This window comes from Scyliorhinus canicula, chromosome 15 (assembly GCF_902713615.1).
Source record: "Scyliorhinus canicula chromosome 15, sScyCan1.1, whole genome shotgun sequence".
NCBI classification, from domain to species: Eukaryota; Metazoa; Chordata; class Chondrichthyes; order Carcharhiniformes; family Scyliorhinidae; genus Scyliorhinus; species Scyliorhinus canicula.
The window spans coordinates 44,848,670-44,864,867 of record NC_052160.1 but is presented as its reverse complement, the minus strand read 5'-3'; the positions used below and the strand labels follow the sequence as shown (position 1 = coordinate 44,864,867).

General features: G+C 46.7%; 1 protein-coding gene across 3 annotated transcripts in view; it reads right to left on the bottom strand.

The window, feature by feature from the left end:
- Positions 1–16,198, bottom strand: part of zdhhc4 (zinc finger DHHC-type palmitoyltransferase 4) — a 51,015-nt gene that overhangs the window by 16,607 nt on the left and 18,210 nt on the right. For all 3 annotated transcript variants that reach the window (XM_038819516.1, XM_038819518.1, XM_038819517.1), the window contains exon 3: positions 6,102–6,175. In XM_038819516.1, coding sequence (XP_038675444.1) covers positions 6,102–6,175 — 74 coding nt within the window. The remainder of the gene's footprint in view (positions 1–6,101; positions 6,176–16,198) is intronic.

Genomic DNA, 16,198 nt, shown 5'->3' with positions numbered 1-16,198 from the left:
GGTTTCCTCCCACAGTCCAAAGATGTGCGGGTTAGGTGGATTGGCCATGCTAAATTGCCCGTAGTGTCCTAAAAAGGTAAGGTTAAGGGGGGGGGGGGGGGTTGTTGGGTTACGGGTATAGGGTGGATACGTGGGTTTGAGTAGGGTGATCATGGCTCGGCACAACATCGAGGGCCAAAGGGCCTGTTCTGTGCTGTACTGTTCTATGTTCTACATTCACCTATACTTTTTCATAAAAATTCCACTCCATATTGCTTAAAAAAGAGCTCTTTTCTGTGATCTTAGCAGGAGCTGCCGTGTGTGTGATCACTCACTCCATGGTGCACACCGGAAGTCCAGCGCGTCCTTTCTAAGAGTCGTCCGTACAGATTTCCACAGTTTCCCCTCACCAGACTGTCTGTGTCCAGTAAGTCCTCTGGGATTGTGCTTCTCTGGGTTCGTGGGTATGCAGTCGTCTCCTTGCGGAGAAAGTTTTTGACCTGCAGATGTTTTGTGGATTTTTCACCCCCACCCCCTCCACGCCATAATGTGCTGCAAATACTCTTACTGATATGAGGGTACATTCAACGGGTTTGAAACAATCTTGTAACTGAGACCAGACATGACGTAGGGAATTTGAACGTGGGACAAAAGTCGTGGAAAGGTAAATAACTTGGAGTCATTGATTAACGTCTGATTAACCAATCGACTGTTAAGTGACTGAAACTTTCCTGAACGAATCAAGGGGATCTCAGCTGAGAATTAGAACCAATGAAACTAAGTAAGGGGCTAAACCCAGATAAGGATTCCTTTAAGAATGTGATCCATTTGTCTGAATAGAGAGAGGAATTTTAGCCGTCGGAGAATCCTTGAAGCATTCGTAAAAATTACTTTTAAGGCCTTTTGTTGAAATGACATTTAATTACATAAGTCACTTTTATCTTGAAGTTTTTGCTCTAACTCTGTGACTGTCTGCGTCCAGAACTCCTCTAGGATTGTGCTTCTCGGGGTTCATGGGTGTGCAGTCGGCTCCTTGTGGAAAAAGATTTTGACCTGCAGATGTCGGAGTTTGTTCCCATTTGGCAGTTCCCATCACTCCATCAGCTCCTCTTAAGGCCATTAGTCTGCCTCCCGTGTAAAAGTTCCCAACCGTAAGGTGTCCCCCGTCCTGTCTACACTTCTTCAAGGTGGCATCGAGCATGGTTTGGGCAAACATATGGTTGCCTCAGATGGGGGCTATGATGGACACTTCGGTCAGACCGAAATGTTGCCTCATCTGGTTCCAAGTTCTCAGGGTCGCTACCACTACTGGGCTTGTATAGTATTTTGCTGGCAGGGATGGGAGCGCTGTCGTGGCGCAGGCCCGGAGGGTTGTTCCTGTACAGGGTGACTCCTCCACACTCACTATTCCATGTCTGGGTCCTTCACCCATATCCTCACTCTTTCTCCTGTGGATGCCCAGTGGGAGTTTTGCACGTTCGGGAGGGCCAGGACCCCCATTTTTCTTCTCCTTTATAGTAATGTTTTGGGGATTCTCTCCCCCTAACACACACACACACAATAATAGTTTTGTCAATTGAATGCATAAAGGCCTTCGGGATGTAGATCAGAATGGATCTAAACAGAAAGAGGAATCTGGGCAGTACATTCATCTTGAACGTCTGTACCCTTCCCGCCAGGGAAAGTGGAAGTGTATCCTGCCTCAGTTGGTCCTTCTGAACTTCCTCCTCCAAACTGGTCAGGTTTCACTGTGGATCCATGTCCAGTGGTGAGCAATCTGAATCCCCAGATAGCGTAATATGGTTTGGGCTATTTTAAATGGTGGAGATGCATTGATGGTAATGCTATTAAATATCAAGATATATTTTCTTGTTGGAGATGGTTGTTGCATGGCACTTGTATGGCATGAACGTTACTTGCTACTTGTCAGCCCAGATCAGGATGCTGTCCCAGTCTTGCTGAATTTGGACATGGACTACTTAAGTATTCAGAGGAGTCATGAATGGTGATTGCCCAATTCGCAGCCAACATCCGCACTTCTGACCTTGTGATGGAAGGAAGGTAATTGATGAAGCAGCTGAAGATGGTTGGGCCTCGGACACTACCCTGAGGAACTGATGCAGTGAAGTAATGTTCTGGAATGTAATTGACTGCCCTCGAACAACCACAACTATCTTCCCTTGTGCTAGGTATGACTCCAACCAGCAGAGAGATTCCTCTTGATTCCCATTGACTCTTCTGCTAGGGTTCCTTGATGCCATTCTCAGTCAAATGCTGCTTTGATGTCTAGGGTAATCAATCATCTCACCTCTGGATTTCAGCTCTTTTGTCCATGCTGTATCAAGGCTGAAATGAGGTCATGTGCTGACTGACCCTGGTGAAACCCAAACTGACCAAGTGCCGCTTGATGGAACTGCTGATGACCCCTTCCATTACTTTATTGACGATCTAGAGTAGAATGATGGGGTAATATTTGGGTTGGATGTTTCCAGCTCTTTGTGTACGAATATACATATGAACAAGGAGCAGGAGTAGGCCATTCAGCCCGTCGAGCCTGCCTCACTATTTATTAAGATCATGGCTGATGTGATAGTAACCTCAAATCTGCATCCCATTTACCCGTGATAACCCATCATCCCCTTGATTACCTCTACCTTAAAAATATTCAAAGACTTTGCTTCCACCACCTTTTCAGGAAGGGAGTTTCAAAGACTCGACCCTCAATGAAAATGTTTTGCCTCATCTCCATTTTAAATGGGTGACCCCTTGTTCGAGATTCTCCCACAAGAGGAAACATTCTTTCCACATGCACCCTGTCAAAACCCCTCAGGGTAGTTATGTTTCAATCAAGTTGCCTCTTATTCTTCTAAACTCCAGCCTGACCAACCTTTCCTCATAAGATAAAGCCACCCTTTCCAAATATTAGACGTACCTGGGCAATTTTCCACATCACCAGGTGGATGCCAGTGTTGTATGTGTCCTGGAACAGCTTGGCTAGGGGCACGGTCAGCTCTGGAGCACAAGTCTTCCGTACTATTACAGGAATATTGTCAGGGCCAACAGCCTTTGCAGTATTCAGTGTCTTCAGTAATTTCTTAATATGATGTGGAATGAATGGAATTGGCTGACGTTTTGACATCTGTGATGCTGGTGACATCTGGTGGAGGCCAAGATGGATCATCCACTCATCACCTCTAACTTTTTCTTTTCTTTTTTATAAATTTAGATTACCCAATTATTTTTTCCAATTAAGGGGCAATTTAGCGTGGCCAATCCACCTAGCCTGCACATTTTTTGGGTTGTGGGGGCGAAACCCACACAGACACGGGGAGAATGTGCAAACTCCACACGGACAGTGACCCAGAGCCGGGATCGAACCTGGGACCTCAGCGCCGTGAGGCGGTTGTGCTAACCACTAGGCCACCGTGCTGCCTGTCATCACCTCTAACTGAAGATTGTTGAAAATGCAACATTGATGTGCTGGGCTCCCCCATGATCGAGGATGGGGATACTTGTGGAAGCTTCTCATCTGATGAGTTGTCCACTGCCATTCACGGCTGAATGAGGCAGAATTTAGATCTGATCAATTGGTTACGGTAAGAAGTCTTACAACACCAGGTTAAAGTCCAACAGGTTTGTTTCAAATCGGTAGCTTTCGGAGCACTGCTCCTTCCTCAGGTGAATGAAAGGGTAGGTTCCAGAAACATATATATAGACAAAGTCAAAGATGCAAGACAATGCTTTGAATGTGAGCATTTGCAGGTAATTAAGTCTTTACAGATCCAGAGAGAGGGGTAATCCCAGGTTAAAGAGGTGTGAATTGTCTCAAGACAGGTCAGTTGGTAGGATTTCGCAAGCCCAGGCCAGATGGTGGGGGTGGATGGGTGAATGTAATGCAACATGAATCCAAGTTCCCGGTTGGTGCCGTACTCATGTGTGCGGAACTTGGCTATAACTTTCTGTTCGGCGATTCTGTGTTGTTGCGCGTCATGAAGGCCGCCTTGGAGAATGATTACCTGGAGATCAGAGGCTGAATGCCCTTGACTGCTGAAGTGTTCCCCGACTGGAAGGGAACATTTCTGCCTAGCGATTGTCGCGTGATGTCCGTTCATCCGTTGTCGCAGCGTCTGCATGGTCTCGCCAACGTACCACGCTTCGGGACATCCTTTCCTGCAGCGTAGGAGGTAGACAATATTGGCCGAGTCGCATGAGTATGTACCACGTACCTGGTGGGAGGCGTTCTCGCGTGTAATGGTGGTACCCATGTCGATGATCTGGCACACCTTGCAGAGATTGCTATTGCAGGGTTGTGTGGTGTCGTGGTCGCTGTTCTGAAGGCTGGGTAGTTTTTGGTTATAGGCATCCCTTAGGTTTATTGTATGCTGCTTTTTCTGTTTGGCATGCAACTAGCCCTGTGTTGTAGCATCACCAGCTTAACACCTCATTTTCAAGTATACCTGGTCCTGCTCCTGATATGCCCTCCTGCACTCTTCCTTGAAACAGGTTGATCCCTTGGCTTGGTGGTAGTGGTAAAATGGGGGATTATGCCATGTGATGAGGTTACAGAGTGTGGTTGAGTACAATTGTGCTGCTATCCAGAGCACCTCGTAGTTGCCCAGTCGTGAGTTGCTAGACCTGTTAGAAACCTATCCCATTTAGCATTGTGGTGGTGCCACAGAACACTATGTAGGGTATCCTCAATGTGAAGACAGGATTTTATCTCCACAAGGACTCTGTGGTGGTCACCCTAACCAATACTTTCATCATGGACAGATCCATCTGCAGCAGGCAGGTTGATAACGATGTGGTCAAGTATATTTTCCCTCTTGTTGGCTCCCTCACCACCTGTGCAGACCTATGTCTTTAGGACTTAGCCAGCTCGACCTGTTGTGGTGTTACCAATCCATTCTTGGTAATAGGACATACCCCAGAGATGCTGAGGGTGGTAACTTGGACAGTATTTATAAGATATGATTCCACGAGTAGGACCATGTCAGGCTATTGCTTGACTAGTCTATGAGACAGCATTCCCAATTTTGGCACGAGCCCCCAGATGTTAACAAGGAGGACAATACAGAGTCGAAGGTGCTGAGTTTGTCAATGTCATTTCTGGTGCATAGGTCAATGTTGGGTGATCCATCTGGATAAAGGGATAACTATTGGCTAAGACAGTGCCATGGGATCACTTGCATCCACTGAGCAGGCATATGGGACTTTGGTTTAACTCATCAAAAGCCAGCACCTCTAATGGTGGAGTGTTCCTTCAGTACCGCACTGGAGTGTCAGCCTTGATTTTTCTGATCAAGTACTGGGGTGGGACTTGGATTTGGAATCTTGTGATTTAAAGGCGAGTGTTCTACCAACTGAACCACAGTTGATGCTATTGATTGGAGTAACTCATTGGAAACTATTTTTAGGCAAGGTGAATGTGGGATCTAATAGAAACACCAAAATGAAATGAAAATTGCTCGTCACGAGTAGGCTTCAATGAAGTTACTGTGAAAAGCCCCTAGTCGCCACATTCCGGCACCTGTTTGGGGAGGCTGTTACGGGAATCGAACCGTGCTGCTGGCCTGCCTTAGTCTGCTTTCAAAGCCAGCGATTTAGCCCAGTGTGCTAAACATTCTTGAGTGGTTTGATTTCCAACCTCAGTTGAATGCGGTATTGTGGTTAGTAGATTCTCACCCACTGTGTCTATATAAACTGATTGAGCATAGATAACAGAAGTCATTTCAGAACGTCACATTTCACACACGGGGAGACAGTGGCATAGTGGCATTGTCGTTAATCCAGAGACCTAGGATAATGCTCCGCAGTCCCAGATTTAAATCCCACTATGGAAGATGGTGAAATTTGAATTCAATAAAAATCTGGAATTAAAAGTCTAATGATCACCAAGAAATCACTGCCATTTGTTGTTTTAAAAAAACCTCATCTGGTTCACTGATGTCCTTCAGGAAAGGAAATCTGCCGTCCTAACCCGGTCTGGCCTACGTGACTCCAGACCCTCACAACGATGCGGTTGACTCTTAAACCCCCCCCAACTGAATGGCCTAGCAAGCCACAAGTTAAAGGGCAATTACACCCACATCCCAAGAACGAATATTTTAAAAAAAACTTACCTCTGGCGTATAAGCCTATGTAAAGTAAGTTGCACTATTATCTGCAGCCGTTGAGGAATCACTGGAGCAATCACCTTTTGGGAACAAAGAAAATGGAGGCTAAAGAAAGAAAAGACTGCCATTTATTTTGTGCCTTTTGTTCCCGTGGGACATCCTAAAGCACTTTACAACCATTCAGGTTATTGTGAAGTATAGGCACTGTTGCTACATAGGAAATCCAGCAGACAATTTGAACACAACAAGCTCCCGCAAACAACAATGTGATGATGACTAGATAGTCCATTTTGTTTTAGTGATGTTGAATGAAGGCTAAGTATTGACCAGGCCACCATTTTGGCTAATGGCTTGGAATCTTTTACATTCACCTGAAAGGGCAAGACATTGGTTTCAGATTTTGTCTGAAAGGCGATACCTCCAACCCTGCACCATCCCCTCGGTACTCGTGACCTAACGACACAGGAGAACATGCTAGCCACTGAACAAAGGTTAAGAAAAGCAATGGCATTATAAACTTGAGCACAAACCCAGTCCCTCCTGATAACCAGCTGCATGAGGGGGCCCTGCTCTCCCTTCTTATCCACATTGCACCATTCCAGCTTGCTTATTCTGAGTTTGGGGGACTTCAATCCAAGTGTTTTCCACTGTATACAAAATTCAGGAATAAATTCTAATGAAATATGAGGAACAAGTAAGGAAATGCAGATAATTATTTTTCCAATATAAAAAGGTGATAAAGATCTGGAACAAAAAGTCAGTAAGAATGGCAGAACAAGAAACGATAAAGGTGGTTCAAATAGGAATGTGAGGAGGGCAGTGGAATTCGGGTTATTAGGTTCACTGGGGATGATGTGGCCTCGCTATGTCACAAATCTTAAGAATAAATGCAGAATTACATTTTGGGATACAGGATATGTATAATTTGAGACATGGTGTGTGTTGAGTGTATTATGACTTGGGAGGAACAGGTGCCTTTGAACTTATGTTTCTCAAACCTCTCCACTACTGGCATTTTCCTTATTGCATCTCTGGGTCAGTTGTAGAATAATTGATAGAGACTGATTCTACAATTTGTTAAAAATGCCATTGTTATGTCATTCTACCTGGTCATTGGCCATTTTTTGTCTAGTGATTCCAATATTTTTCTATAAAATGGTTAAGGTAATTTTGTGACAAGCTCCAGGGCGAGGTGAAATTATATATTGCTGTATTCAACTATTACCAATCCTCAATTATTCCTTGAAAACAACCTATGTTTTTGGCAACCTAACTCCCTCAAAGCTCATAGATTTTTAAAAAAACTTGTGACAAATCCTCGATTTGTTCAACAATCAGCATCCTCTATCTTCAGACAAGAAGCAATGCAGTTTTCACACTAAATGCAGCCCAAAAAGTCCATTTCAATGGCAATAAGTAATGAACAACTCACTTTCTGAAACCTCCCAGGTTTGGATATGGTCTACTGGGAAATTGCTTGTAAAATTGGAAGATCTGTCTCACTAGTTGAGAAAAAGCCTAACATGTTCACCTTTTAGTCAATGTCCCTGGGTATATCTGCCCTATTGGCAGACAGAACCACCGAGGTGGCAGCACTGTGATACTGAGTTGAGGAAGTGGCTCTGAGAGTTTTCAAGGTTGACCCTAAACCTTGGAGCGGGAGATCAAACATGGCAAAGAAACCTGCTGTTATACAAATTACCATTTTCTCTTAGCTGATCAGAGTCCATTTTGAACACCACATCATTTTGAACACCACTTGGAAGAAGCACTGAGGGTAGTAAGGGCACAGAATGTGCTCTGGGTGGGGAAATTAGTGTCCATCACCAAGAGTGGAACTGTAACTACTGACCGACTGGCTGATTTCTGAAGGACATAACTTCATGATTGGGTGGGTGTGTGGCAGGTACGGCTTTATTTCTATAGTTCCTTTCATAACCACAGGATGCTCCAAAGTGCTTAACAGCCAATGAAATAATTATTTTAAGAAAATATTTTATTCAAGGCATTTTCACATATGCACAAAATCAGAAGAAAACAAAACTCAATGAACAACCACACCTCTACTGCCCCCCTGACGCCAACCCCACATCACATCCCACCTTCCCCATTTTAACCCCCTATCTCTACCCACTCCCCCCCCCCCCCCTTGCTGACCCCTCAATCCTCAAAATAAATCAATAAACGGCTTCCACCTCCGGGTGAACCCGTCTGCTGACCTTCTCAAAGTGAAGTTGACCTGCTCCAGCCTCGGGAATTTTGCCAGGTCACTCACCCACACTTTCACTTTCGGCGGCTTCAGGTTCCGCCACCTGAGTAAAATCCATCTCTGGGCTATCAGGGAGACAAAAGCCAAGACGTCAGCCTCTCTCCTCCCCCCTGGTCTCTCGGGTCTTCCGACACCCCAAATATCCCACCTCTGGACTCAGAACCACCTCCACACCCAGCACCTCGGATATCACACCTGAGAACCCCTGCCAGAATCCCCTCAGTCTCAGACATGCCCAAAACATGTCGACGTGATTCACGCCTCCCCCCCCCCCCCACCGCCCATGCACCACCCACACCTATTCTCTCTCCCTGCAAAGACCTTACTCATCCTTGCCACCTCCAAATGTGCCCTGTGTACCACTTTAAACTGGATGAGGCTTAATCTTGCAAATGACGAGGACGTGTTCACCCTCCGCAAGGACTCCGCCCACGGCTTGGCCCCCACCTCCCCTCCCATTTACGCTTGATGTCCCCCACCAGGGCGCCCTCCCACTCATATCCGACACCTTCCTCTCCGTATTTCATCCTTCAACAGCACCTTGTCCTGCAACCCAAGCGACGACAGCCCAGGAAAGGATGGCACCTCTCTCCTTCCGAAGTCCCAAACCTGAAGGTACCTAAAACCATTTCCTCTGGGCAACTCGTACACTTCCTCCAGCCCTGCACATTTGCCACCTGTAAACACGTCATCGATGCGCTCAACCTCTGCCTACCGCCACCCCCTAAACCTTGCATCCAGTGCCGCCGGAGCAAACCTATGGTTATTACAAATCGCTCCCACACCCTTAGGGCCGACACCACCAATGGGCTCGCAGAGTACCTGGCCAGCAAGAATGGTAAAGGTGCCAACAACAAAGCTCCAAACACGTACTTCTGCACAATGCTGCCTCCACCCACCCCCACACCGATCCCTCCCCCACAGCCCATTTCCTTACCATAGCAATGTTCGCCTCCCAATATGTTTGGTAACGCCAGCACCCCCCTCGCCCAAGAAAGCCCGCCGCACTCGTGGGGTCTTCCTCGCCCACACAAACCTGGAGATCAGCCCATTGACCTTGCTAGAAAATGACTTTGGGATGTTCTGAAATACAAACAAAAACCTCGGAAGCACCATCATTTTCACTGTCTGAACCCATCTTCGTCTGATCCACCAGCCGAGCCAAGTTCAGTTGAGGCAACTGTGCCCAACTCCACGCCACCGGGATACCCAAATACCTAAAACTTGCCCCCAGTACCCTAAATGGCAACTCCCCATGTCTCCTTTCCTGCCCTCTAGCCTCAATCGGGAACACCTTGCTCTTTCCCATATTCAATTTCTATCCTGAAAACCGACCAAATTCCCCCAGGATCTCCATGATGCTGCCCACCGGGTCCAAAATATATAAAAACAGGTCATCCGCATACAATGAGACCCTGTGTTCGACGCCCCCTCCCCCTCACTCAATCCCTCTCCAGTCCTGTGACACCCTAAGCACCATTGCCAGTGGCTCTATCGCCAAGGTGAAAAGCAATGGGGAGAATGGGCACTCCTGCCTCATCCCACAATCTCGCCTGAAATACCTTGAATGCACCTCTGTTCCTCTGCACACTCGCGCCCGGCACTCTATACAACAATTGGACCCAGTCCACAAACCCAACCTGTCCCAACAAATACACCCACTCAACAGCCGTCTCCGCTTCCATTGCCACCGCTATCTCCACCTCCTGCCCCTCCGACGGCATCTTGATTACATTGAGTAGCCTCCTCACATTCACCAAACAACTGCCTCGCCTTCACAAAACCAGTCTGACCCTCACCTATTAGCCCCGGCACACAGACCTCAATTCGTGATGCACATTCGCCAGTAACTTGGTGTCCACATTCCATAGTGATATCGGGGGGTATGTCCCACACTACTCCGGTCCTTGATTCTTCAAAATCAGGAAGATGGAAGCCTGCAACAATGTAGAGGGAAGTTCCCCCCTCTCCCTTGCTTCATTATACGCCCTCACCAGCAGTGGCCCCAGGTCCGCACCAAACGTTTTCTAAAATTCTACCGGGAACCCACCTTGCCCCAGGCCTTCCCTGCCTGCATCGTCCCAATACCATCCATCACCTCCCTCAGCCCAATTGGGGCCTCCAGTCCCTGCACCAGCCCCTCCTAAACTGTGGGAAACTCTAATCCATCCAGGAACCGCCGCATCCCCTCCTCCCTAGCCAGGGGCTCCAACTCGTAGCACCTCCTACAAAAGACCACAAACACCCCATTCACCTCCTCTGGGTCCATCACCACCCTACCTTTATCATCCCTAACTCTACCGATCTCCCTTACCGCCTCCTGCTTTCTCAACTGATCAGCCAACATCCTACTCGCCTTTTCCCCATACTCACGCACTGCCCCTCTGGCAGTAGAAACTAGTCCAAACTCCATCTGGAGCCTCTGCCTTTCCAACAACCCTGCCTCCGGCGTCTGAGTATCTCCGGTCCACCCTCAAAATCTCATCCACTAGCCTTGCCCTCTCCTCCTGCTCCGTTTTCTCCTCGTGCCCGAATTGATACAAACTTCCCCCTGACTACAGTGCCTCACACAGCGTGGCGGCTGTGACCTCCCCCGTATTGTTCAGCTCCACGTAGTCCCGAATGGCAGGCCTCACCCACTCATACCCTCTCATCTGCCAGCACCCCCACATCCAACCTCCACTGTGGCCCCTCCCTCCAAGCCACCCGCAAATCCACCTAATGTGGCGCATGGTTGGAAACCACAATCGCTGAATATGCCAAGTACGCCACACCTGCCAGCAACGCCTTGTCCAATACAAAAAAATCAATCCGGGAGTACACCCGGTGCACATGGGAGAAGTATGAAAATTCCTTCACCCTCGGCCTCCCAAACCTCAATGGGTCCACCCTCCCTTATACATGCAGAAGCTTTTACTGTCTGTTTTAATATTTCATGCTAGTGTTCTCTGGTGGTTTCTAAAATTTCCCCAATCTTTGGCCCAACACTAAGCTTTGCAGCACTATACATGTGTTATTTCAATTTGATATAACTTTTAATTTCCTTAGTTAGACATGGATGGTGCATCCTTCTCGTAGTTTTTTTCCCCTCAAAGGTTCTTAGCTTGGTTGAGCCTTGAAATAACCATTACACTACAGAAATTATTGGAGCGAGAGTAACCTACTGGACCTCACCAATCTACCTGTCGCATTGAGTGATCACCGCACAGTGTTAGTGGAGTCTAAGTCCTGTCTTCATTTGGAGGACAGGGTCCATTGTGTTGGCAAGAGCACAATGCTAAATGGGATAGAAAGAGAACAGGCCTAGCAGCCCAAACTACTCATCCCCAAGTCACTGTGGGCCTTTAATTGTATTCCACAACAACAATATACTGCCAATCCAGTCTTGATGCTGGGTCAAAATCCTAGGACTCAATATCCAACAGCACTCCAGGTGTGGTTACACTGCAGCAGTTTAAGAGGTGGCTCACCATCACCTTCTCAACTGCAAAATGGGTAATATCTGGACCTGGCAACGACACCCACATCCCATGAACAAATATTTTAAAATTTCCAATGTACATTCAGAAGGGATTTTGACCAGATGCTGAGAATTCGCAGCGTATGGGGCTGAACATCGAGTCATCGCAAACATCCCCAATTCTGACCTTATGATGGAAGGAAGGTTATTGATGAAGCAGCTGAAGATGGTTGAGCTTAGGACACCCTGAGGAACTCCTGCAGCTGAGATGATTGACCTCAAACCACAACCATCTTCCTTTGACTCCAACCAGTGGAGAATTTCCTCCCACCCCCAATTCTCATTGACTCCAGTTTAGCAAGGCTCCTTGATGCCATACTCAGATAAATGCTGCCTTGATGCAAGAGTGACTGCCCTTGATCTCACCTCTGGCATTCAGCTCTTTTGTCCATGTTGAACCAAGTTTGTAATGAGGTCAGGAGCTGGGTGGCCCTGGCGGAACCCAAACTGAGCTTCTGTGAGCAGGTTATTGCTGAGTAAGTGCCGCTTGATAGCACTGCTGATGACTCCTTCCATCACTTTGCTGATGGTGGAGAGTAGACTGATAGGGCGGTAATTGGCTGGGTTGGATTTGTCCTGGTTCTTGTGTACGAGACACACCTGGGTGATTTTCCACATTGCTGGGTATATGCCGGTGTTGTAGCTGTATTGGAACAGCTTGGTGCAGGGGCACAGTGGTTAGCACTGCTACCTCACAGCTCCAGGGTTCAATTCCAGCCACAGGTGACTGTGTGGAGTTTGCACTTTCTCCCCTTGTCTGCGTGGGTTTCCTCCGGGTGCTCCGGTTTCCTCCCACAGTCCAAAGATGTGCAGGTTGGGAAGATTGGCTATGCTAAATTGCCCCTTAGTGAACAAAAGATTAGATGCAGTTACTGGGATAGGGTGAAGATGTGGGCTGAAGTAGAGTGTTCTTTCCAAGGGTGGGGTGAATGGCCTCCTTCTGTACTGTAAATTCTATAATTCTATGGCAAGGGGTCTGGCGAGATCTGGGGTCCGGCACGTTCTGGAGCACAAGTCTTCAGTCCTATTGCGGGAATATTGTCAGGGCCCATAGCCTTTGCAGTTTTCTGTGCCTTCAGCCATATCTTGATATCAAGGGGTGAATCGTATTGGCTGAAAACTGACATCTCTGGTGCTGGGGACCTCCGGACGAGACTGAGGTAGATCATCCACTCGGCCCTTCTGGCTGATGATTGTTGCGAGTACCTCAGCCTTGTCTTTTGCACATATGTGCTGGGCTCCTCCATCATGAAGGATGGATATTTGTGGAGCCTCTGCCTCCAGTGAGTTGTTTAATTGTCCACCACCATTCACGGTTGGATGTGGCAGGACTGCAGAGCTTAGATCTGATGCGTTCTTTGTGGAATTGCTTAGCTCGATGTCTATTACTTGCTGCTTATGTGTTTGGCAGACAAGTAGTCCTATGTTGTAGCTTCACCACGTTGACACCTCAATTTTAGGTATGCTTGATCTACTGCACTCTTCATTGAACCAGGGTTGATCCCCTGGCTTGGTGGTAATGTTGGAGTGGGGGATATGCCAGGCCCCAAGGTTGCAGATTGTGGTTGAGTATAGTTCTGCTGATGGCCCATAGCACCTCATGGATGCCCAGTCTCAAGTTGCTAGATGTGCTCGAAGTCTATCCAATTTAGCACAGTGTACTGTGGAGGGTATCCTCAATGTGAAGTACTTGATTTAGGATCCTGTCCCTCAAACGTTGAAATTGATTCTGTAGCATACAGAAGGAAGCCATATGGTCCATTAGGGCTCTGCCAATATAGCTGTTTATTCCACTGCTCTAACTTTCCCCATGGCTGTCCATATTTTTCTGAGATAAAGTGAGAATATACAGAACACGACCACACAAATGAGACAGTCATTCGGTGGTAACCTGGCATGACCTAGTCTTAGGCCCGATTAAATTAAATATCTTAAATTAAAGAATTGGACACTTCAAATCAAACTGTTGTCAAACCTCAGGCCGGCAGATGGGAATTCAGACTTGACCAAAGTCAAATACTGTGGTAGTATGACTAGGGGTATTACGGTACCTGAAAGTGTGAGCTGCCACTGGTGCAGAGGACTCGTTGCCCATTGGCCCAGGTATGTCATGTGCCTCTCAGCCGATTGGCTGAGAGGTAGGTAGCTCCGCCTACGAGGCAGGGTATAAGAACCTGTGTTCCCTGGCAGTCTGCCATACTTCTGTACGTCTGCTGCCGGGTACACTTCTTGTGTATTAAAGCCTATCGTTTGGACTTTATCTACATTTCGTGTCCATTGATTGTGCATCAAATACGCAACCCACAGCCAAACTGCCAGAACATGTCTGGACTTGCCCTGTCAATCATGCATCAGGAGATCATCGATTCTATAGATATGGACTGATTGGGTTGCCCATCGAGCCAGACTTTCCAGCGCCCAGAATTCCCACCGTTACTTTATACGTGCAAACAACACCACTAGGGATGGACACCTGGGGGTGGGCCCCGGTATCCTGTCAAGTGGTCCCCATTCTAATCTATTGAGTGTTGGGACATCCTCCAGAGGCCTCGTTGGCGGAAGGCCAGAGAAGATTTTCGAAAGGCATTAAAGGGAGGGGGATAAAGGTAGACATGCAAGACACACCCCAGAAGTTTCAACATGGAAGGTGACCTTGGCCACCCAAAATTACTATTAAGCTATTTTGCTGGTAGGGACAGCTGGTTTTCAAACAGTCGTGCCAGATTGGCTTCAGCAGTGACAGGATGTGGAATTTTACGCTTGTTGAAGAGACCGGAGAGGTCACTCTCAATCTTGCTTTTTGACTTGAACAGTTTTTCATTGAAGAGCCTCGTCAGCTTCTCTTCGATAACCAGGTTTCTCTGGATTCGTTATACTATCCATAAAGATGACTTCAGCTGAGCCGTGGGGGCCGATTCTCTGAGTGTCTCAGGTCCACTGTTGCGACGGTGGGTCTCGCTGGTAGCTTCCTTCCTTCTCTAGTCAATATCAACTATGAAGACAAAAACAGCACCAAGGCCAGAGAAACCTGGTTATCGAAGAGAAGCTGACGAGGCTCTTCAAGTCAAAGGGTTAATTTAAGGGTTAATATTGTTGTTGTGGAATAAAATTGGTTTGACTTTATATCTGTGTTGTCCTTTGTTATCGCTAATAAAGACATCTGGGCAAAACGTTTGATTAAAATACTGGTCAAAGTAGCTAAGATTTTACATTTACAACAATTCAATAGGAAATTCAGGAGAAACTTCATTACTCAGTGGCTAGAATGTGGAATTAGCTACCAAATAGAGTTGAGGCAAATGGTATAGATACAGTAAGGGGAAACTAGGCAAATACGTGGCAAAGGGAGGGGAGGAAAGTAGCAGAAGGATATGCTGATGGAGTTAGATAACAAACAGTTATCTCATGTGGAGCATGAACCAGTTGTGCCAAATGTCTTGTTATGTAGGTATTTATCCCGTTCACTGTTAAATATGGTGATCACATCAATTTCAGTAATTGGGAGTAGAATCATAGGATTTTCTGGAGAGAAGGACAAAGAACAGAAAAAAATTGATAGAAACAAAACAAGTCTGAGAAAAAAAATTCTACATCATACACAACCAGTTAGAAAATCTGTCCCTGGGTAACTTGCAGGATAGCATTTAACCAAAATGTTAACTCATTTTACAAGGAATTTCCAGGCACTACTTTTCTGTCTCAGAAGCAGCAATTGGGTACATCTCACACCAGCTCAGGCCACTGCCTCCAGCTTTACTCAAGTCTCTATTCACTTCTTTAGAGCATTTCTTTCAGTTCAGCAAGCCACTTTGTTATAGGTGACTTCACAGCTAAACAGGTACTTTGAGGGTTCTGATAAAAGGTTATCAACCTGAAACATCAACTCTGTTTTGCCCTCCACAGATGCTACCAGACCTGTTGAGCATTCTAGCATTTAACGATCAGGAGTAAGAACCCTGACTGTTTTATCCTTTCACTGCCTTGGGATGTTGAGCCCAATTTGGTACTTCTACTATTGACTGTTCTCGTTGGAGAGGGTAAGACGAAGGAGAAATTTGCTAGAGGTATTTAAAATCATGAGGGGCCTGGGTAGAAAGGGAAAAACTGTTTCCATTGTATATGGATCGAGACAGAGGGCACAGATTTAAGGGAATTTGCAAAATAGCAAATTGATGTGTGGAAAAAAAAAGTTGTTTACACAGCGAGTGGTTCAGGTCTGGAATGCATTGCCTGGAAATGTGACGGAGGCAGTTTCGATCAGGTCATTCAAGAGCTTTAGATGATTACTTAAATAGAAACAACATGCAGGGTATG